This window comes from Crocuta crocuta, unplaced genomic scaffold (genome assembly GCF_008692635.1).
Source record: "Crocuta crocuta isolate KB4526 unplaced genomic scaffold, BGI_CrCroc_1.0 scaffold118, whole genome shotgun sequence".
Lineage (NCBI taxonomy): Eukaryota > Metazoa > Chordata > Mammalia > Carnivora > Hyaenidae > Crocuta > Crocuta crocuta.
The window spans coordinates 13,330,979-13,338,154 of record NW_027551558.1 but is presented as its reverse complement, the minus strand read 5'-3'; the positions used below and the strand labels follow the sequence as shown (position 1 = coordinate 13,338,154).

Genomic DNA, 7,176 nt, shown 5'->3' with positions numbered 1-7,176 from the left:
GGAGGGAAACTGAGGGGGGGGAGGGGGGGGGGGGGGGGGAGACAGTCTGAAGCAGGCTTTAGGCTGTAAGCTGTCAGTGCAGAGCCTGACCAGGGGCTCGAACTCATGATCTTTAACCTGAGCCCAAGTTTGATGCCTAACCGACTGAGCCACTCAGGTGCCCCGGGGAATTTTAAATAAAGAATCCAGTTAGAAGGCTGTTGTAACAGTCTAGGCAAAAGATGACAGTGCCATTAAACAAGATAATGTTTTGTAGAGATGTAAAAGGAATGAAGCAGTATTATTCAGAGGGAAAAAGTTAAAAATGTCTTCTGCTTGCATTCCAATGGTTGCTGGGGAATATAGAATTCTTTTTCGTAAGTCTTGCTTGGGGTCAGCCAGGGGAGATGTTCTGTAGGAAGTCCGAAATAAAGATACTGTAGGGTGGGAAGGGGTACATTCTAAGACCCTAGTGGATGCCTGAAACTACTGACAGTACCAAACTCTGGTTTTTCCTATGCACACATACCTATGAAAAGATGAACAACAATAACAGCTATAACAATATACTGTAATGTAACGTGAGTGTGGTCTCTCATAGCGTACTCACCCTTCTTATGATGGTGTAAGGTAGTAAAATGTTTGCGTGATGAGATGAAGTGTGTGGTGAATGATACAGACACTGTGATGTAGTGTTAGGCTGCTGTTGACCTGGCAGTATGCCAGAAAGAGCATCTACTTTTGGACTGCAGTTGGTAGACTAAAGAAGTCTTCGTTATAAGTGGACATAGATGAAATGGCCAGAGAGAAGAAAAGGGATAAGAAGATTGGTCACATCTACATGTGAAAGATAAATACAAGCAAGAGCTTTTGACAGTGTAAGCTAGGAGGTAAACTGAAGTACTCTTGTGAAAGCCAAGAGTTTATAGAGTTTTTTCAGTGTTGTTTTGGATGCTGCAGGAAAATGAGATAATCTTTTTCTTGACACTTGTCAGACATAGCTTTGAGTGCTTTATGCTTCTCAGTTAAATTCATAAACTTAGTAAGTAGGTACAATTATTCCTACTTAACAAAAAGGAGGAAGCTGAGGTAGTAACTTAATGTGCCTAAGGTTACATTACTAGTAACCCAAGTGGTTGAGTTCCAAAGTCTGCTTTTTAGTTTCTATGCTATATGGCCTCACATACTTAAGCACACTTGTTCGATTGGGCAACTAGGTTGTTATTGGTAAACTTGGCATTTTCAACTGATGAGTGGAGCTGAAGTAATTTTAATAGTGGATTGGTAGAAGTGTATATGAGTGATGGTGCTTCCCAAGATTGGGGGAAAGATAAGGGTAAGCACGTAAGAGAAAATACAGGGTTTGAATTTAGTTTTAAGCATAAGAGACATGATATTATGTTAATGGTGATATCACTGGAAGAGTAGTTTAGTCCAGAGAAGAGATTATGATGGATTGAAACTGGGAGGAGTATGAAATGGAGCAAGGATAAAAAGGCAGGGGGGAATAAATAGCCTTGGATTATAAAAGAGGAAGCACACTATTTCTTAAAACATGTCAGGTACACATTTTCACATGGATAGATAGGTTGAGGGAACTTAGCCCTGTGAAATTTGGAACTGCTTTTGGATTTGCATGCTGATAGGGTCTGATACCTTTTTAAAAATACCCTACCAGAAAATACTGGCTTTGTTACTAGCTCATTTACATGACCTCGAATTACCAAATTTAATCTCTGCTTTAGATTATAAAATAAATGGTGAAGCCAGGTATCCTGGATTGTTTCTCCAACAGCTTTCTTTGTAATCCAGTGGTGAGTTAAAAGGAACATAATTTCATAAAACATCTTAAAGATCTAAGGAAATAATATATTCTACTTTATTAAAAGTTTGGTATTTTATATTCTCTCTCTTTTTTTTTTAATTATTTTTGAGAGAGGGAGACAGTTTCTGGATCAGGCTCTGTCCTGATAGCAGAGAGCCTGATGTGGAGCCCGAACTCATGAACCCGTGAGATGATCTAACTGACTGAGCCACCTAGGCACCCCTGGATTTTATATTCTAAATAAAGGTCTTTGTTCTTAGTAATACAGTACTTAGCTACAACTAACCATTCATATCTTGATCATCCTGTTATTAATATCATGTAGATTATGTGATGATAGTTCCTTAGATCTCAGAAAAGGAAACTAGCCTATTGCATATTATTCTGAAGTTTAAAGGGTTTTTTTGTTTTTAAATTAGTAGGTTCTTAAATAGACTTTATTGTAACTTTTGAGGATTACTTCAGACATAATGCATATAGTTGCTCTACAGAAACACATGCTGGGTACCATAGTCTTATTTTTTCTATTAAGAGCTTCAGTAGAAAATAGAGAAGCTTTGATTCTTTGCCTCTTTGAATACAGAATAATTTTGACTTTTACCTGTTTTTGATATTGGAGCGAGCTCTCTGTAAGATTTTAGGTGAAAAAAATTGCTGATAGGTCAATATGAACATATATAGGTATGATTAGCCAAAGATGTTTGAAATATCACAAGGTCTTGTTGTTAATTTGTTAATTTGTATGTTTGGATTGGTCTCTCTTTAAAACAGAATTCAAAGAAGCTTTTTCACTATTTGACAAGGATGGTGATGGAACTATAACAACAAAGGAATTGGGAACTGTAATGAGGTCTCTTGGGCAGAATCCCACAGAAGCAGAGTTACAGGACATGATTAATGAAGTAGATGCTGATGGTAAGTTTTTTTTTTAATTGGGGGTCTGTTTGGGGTGGGGGAGTCAAAGAGGGTTATTTGAATCCTACTGTAATATTTCAACTAAACAAACCATTTCAGGAAATGGCACAATTGACTTTCCGGAATTTCTGACAATGATGGCAAGAAAAATGAAAGATACAGACAGTGAAGAAGAAATTAGAGAAGCATTCCGTGTGTTTGATAAGGTAGGTATTCAGTGATTGAATTTGTTAAATTTTGAGGATGAATCTTGGCAAAGAGGCATCACTTGACTTTGGAACTAAGAAATAGTGATTTCAACGTAGGCTATCCTGCTTTGTCCTCCGTGATCTTTAATTTATTGTTCAACTATAGATTGTTTCTAGTTGGTATGTATTTTTAAAGTATATTTTTCTCCCTAATGTGAAGTTTGGCATAAACTTACTAAATTTCCATTCCAACTCTAAGTCTGTAATTTTAGTTAGATATTTTATTAAATTTTTTTCTAGGATGGCAACGGCTATATTAGTGCAGCAGAGCTTCGCCATGTGATGACAAACCTGGGAGAGAAGTTAACAGATGAAGAAGTTGATGAAATGATCAGGGAAGCAGATATTGATGGTGATGGTCAAGTAAACTATGAAGGTAAGCCTTTCACTACCTCATTCTGCATTTTGATTTTAAGTTATAGCTATTTGTTAGGTATCTGATAGGTCAAAATTAGGGATACCTCCAATAAAGAAGCTAAAACAGGTTTTTATATTTATAAACTTTTAGCTTTTTAGAGTGTTTTATATACTAGGCAAAAATCACGATCACCTGAGAACTTTATTTATTTTTAAATTTATATCTGAGAGAGAGAGACAGCATAAACGGGAGGGTCAGAGAGAGAGGGAGACACAGAATCTGAAGCAGGCTCCAGGCTCTGAGCTAGTTGCCGGCACAGAGCCCGATGTGGGGATCGAACCCATGAACTGCAGGATCGTGACCTGAGCCAAAGTCAGACGCTCAACTGACTGAGTCACCTAGGTGCCCCACCTGAGAACTTTTTAAACAGTTTACTATCAAGTCCTAGTCTACCTAGTATCTGCATTTTAACAGGATTGCCGAGCAGTTTCATATGCACATTAAAGTTTGAGAAGCACTGTACTCTAAACTGCTAAATTGATCTTTGTATAATGATTGTGGAACAGTTTGAAAATCTTTAAACTTATTTCAGGATCCTCAAAATGAAATTAAGGTGATTTCCCTTCATTGGATTTATTTTCCCTCTAATTAGCTTTAGGCTGAAACTGGTTACTTGTGCTTCCATTCAAAATTATCATGTTATACCAAGAATATTTCTATTTATAATAGCTTGTTGAAAGCATAAATTTGATGTATTGATTAATAAGCCTTAATAATTTTGGTTTATAGAGTTCCAGCCTTGACAGTCTAAGTAAACTAGCTTTTTCCTCTGTACCATATGGTAGTTTTGAGGAACAAAAGGGGAAATGGAGACTGCTCAGAGATTGAGTAATATGATTGGTTTTGTTAGTCTTTTGCCATTGATGCAACTTTTTGTGTACTTCTTCTTTTTCAGAGTTTGTACAAATGATGACAGCAAAGTGAAGACATTGTACAGAATGTGTTAAATTTCTTGTACAAAATTGTTTATTTGCCTTTTCTTTGTTTGTAACTTATCTGTAAAAGGTTTCCCCCTGCTGTCAAAAAATATGCATGTATAGTAATTAGGACTTATTCCTCCATGTTTTCTTCCCTTATCTTACTGTCATTGTCCTGAAACCTTATTTTAGAAAATTGATCAAGTAACATGTTGCATGTGGCTTACTCTGGATATATCTAAGCCCTTCTGCACATCTAAACTTAGATGGAGTTGGTCAAATGAGGGAACATCTGGGTTATGCCTTTTTTCTAAGTAGTTTTCTTTAGGAATTGTCAGCATGTTGTTGTTGAAGTGTGGAGTTGTAACTCTGCGTGGACTATGGACAGTCAACAATATGTACTTAAAAGTTGCACTATTGCAAAACGGGTGTATTATCCAGGTACTCGTACACTATTTTTTTGTACTGCTGGTCCTGTACCAGAAACATTTTCTTTTATTGTTACTTGCTTTTTAAACTTTGTTTAGCCACTTAAAGAAAATCTGCTTATGGCACAATTTGCCTCAAATCCATTCCAAGTTGTATATTTGTTTTCCAATAAAAAAATTACAATTTACCCAACTGTTGCTCTGAATCTGAGTCATTTCATTAACTTGAGGTCAATTTTGAGAATCAAATGGGGTGGTTTTTACTTACTATAATTTAGATGGTTTTGTTGTTGTTTTTGCTATCTAGATTGTGTTTAGTTTTGAAATTATAATACTTCTTCAAAAGGTTTAAGTGAAAGATTAAAACACCTTTTATAAGTGTACCTAGCATGGGAACTGACATATAATGTAGGTGTTTAGTGTTTCCTATCTTTTTTACATACTTTTCAACTTTGGCATAGCCACTTGTCTGTATTAACTTCAGCTATCCAATGATTTTTTAAAATATTTCTGTTCTAAAAACCCAAAAAGAGGGAAGGGTGTTGTTATGTTTTTACTTCTATCTACTAGTGTTTTATTCATAGTACTTTTTCTTCATAAGACAGAGAACTTTCGGTTATCCTGCCTATCAGCAACATGTTTCACAAAGAAAGTTCTCTTTAGGAGTGGAATGGTACTTCTGGTTTTAGTTCTTGCTTGCTTCTAAGCCGTTGCTTTCTCTCTAAGCTACTCAAAAAGTGGTTATCAGGGCTTTTCTGTTTGTTTCAGCTACCTTTTAAAAGCTTAATGGAAGATTTCATAGCAAACCAGAGCCAAGATTAAAATATTGAGTATAATNGGGGGCATTCATTTGTCAGGCTACTGCCATCTTGGACTATTTTAATACCATTGTTATTGATTCTACCAGTAAATAGAAAACTGGACGGTTAGTGAAGAAAAAGAGAGCTAATAAGTAGGTTTTAGAGAGAAAGTACAGGCATTGATAATCCTAATGGGATTATTACATGTTACACAGGCAATCAATTAAATAGACCTTTACTACATGTAACAAGTAAAAAAGGAAGGCCAGCAAGGTATTTGGGGGGAGAGAAGATTAATATGCCTGGGTGTTGAGGCATAGTAGTCTCCGGTGTATTAAACACGGGCTTTGGAGTTTTATTTCATGAGTGTGCAGATCACTGCTGTGTGTAACACTTGAAGAGGTCAATATTACCTAGGCCTCATTTATCTTGCCTGCAAAATGGTTTAAAAACCAACTGGTTTTTAACTTCGACAATAATGAAGGTAAAGTATTTAGCATAGTCCTTGGTGTTTGCAGTAAGTATTCAATCGATGTTACTATGTTATTAAGATTATAGTTAATCTTTTTGCAGTTCCAACAGTTTTTCCAATCCCTACATTTTGAAGTTTACCTAGGTTAACAGGGTGGAAAGGATCACTATTTTGGGGTACTTTGGTATATCATACTAATTTTTATGTTCTAATCTTCAAAGCCACAAAATTGGCATTTTTATTTTATAGGAAATTGAAATGAGCAGTTTTATATAATTTAATGGGTTATATTTAGCACATACTGAGCAGGATTCATATCTCTGTTCTACTTCCTACAACAGTCTTCGGGAACCCTGGACTAATTTTGAAACTTTTAGTCCTATCTTCAAATCTTAACCATATTGCCTGTTTTAGTTTAGCAGGATTATGGTAATTGATAATTCTTACCCCCATTCTAATAGATAATTCTAACAAAAATCACCACTACTGCAGTTAATAAAAATGATCCATACTTCAGAACATATTTTACAGAATTTTTATTAAATATCTGATGTGTAACAGAGGTGCTGTTGACCTCTACTTACGTACTCTTGTATTCTCAAATGCCTCCTCTCTTTTAAAACTGTTAGGATAACATGAAAATAAATCTTAAAGTTTTCTCAGTGATATTGTACAAGACTATGGTACAAGACTATGTTTTCTTACGAGGACATTTTGTTTATCCTACATACTTAATCTGTCTTACTGGTGAAGTCCTAGAAGTCATTGACCTATGCTGTTTCTATTTTTGAGATACGCAAAACTATTTCCTCATCTAGATGTTCTTTTCTATTTCACACCTTGTATGGGTTTCTAGACTTCTCTGTACCTTTCATCATATTCCTTTAATCTCTAGAGTACCAGTCCCTAGTCTGCTGAGCCAGTTTTATAGGCTCAGCCAAAATAAGAAAGTGAAATGAGGAACAGTGATGGACTTGATTTAATCTCTTCCATTTGTTAAAACTCTGGTTATTAGCCTCTTGGCCTTATAATTTCAGTTCTTGATTTCAAACTTGATGCCTGATTGTTTCCCCTCCCCTTGCTTTAGTATTTTTTAAAGACTGTTGAATTTAGCACCGAATTATTTTTTTTTTTAATGTATATTTTTGAGAGAGGGAGAGAGATCACGCATGCA

The 7,176-nt window shown here is 35.7% G+C and overlaps 1 protein-coding gene across 1 annotated transcript in view; it reads left to right on the top strand.

The window, feature by feature from the left end:
- Nucleotides 1-4,923, top strand: part of CALM2 (calmodulin 2) — a 14,001-nt gene extending 9,078 nt beyond the window's left edge. The window contains exons 3-6 of the mRNA XM_077749184.1: nt 2,576-2,719; nt 2,819-2,925; nt 3,208-3,343; nt 4,281-4,923. Coding sequence (XP_077605310.1) covers nt 2,576-2,719; nt 2,819-2,925; nt 3,208-3,343; nt 4,281-4,309 — 416 coding nt within the window. The 3' untranslated portion in view covers nt 4,310-4,923. The remainder of the gene's footprint in view (nt 1-2,575; nt 2,720-2,818; nt 2,926-3,207; nt 3,344-4,280) is intronic.
- Nucleotides 4,924-7,176: the final 2,253 nt, after the last annotated feature.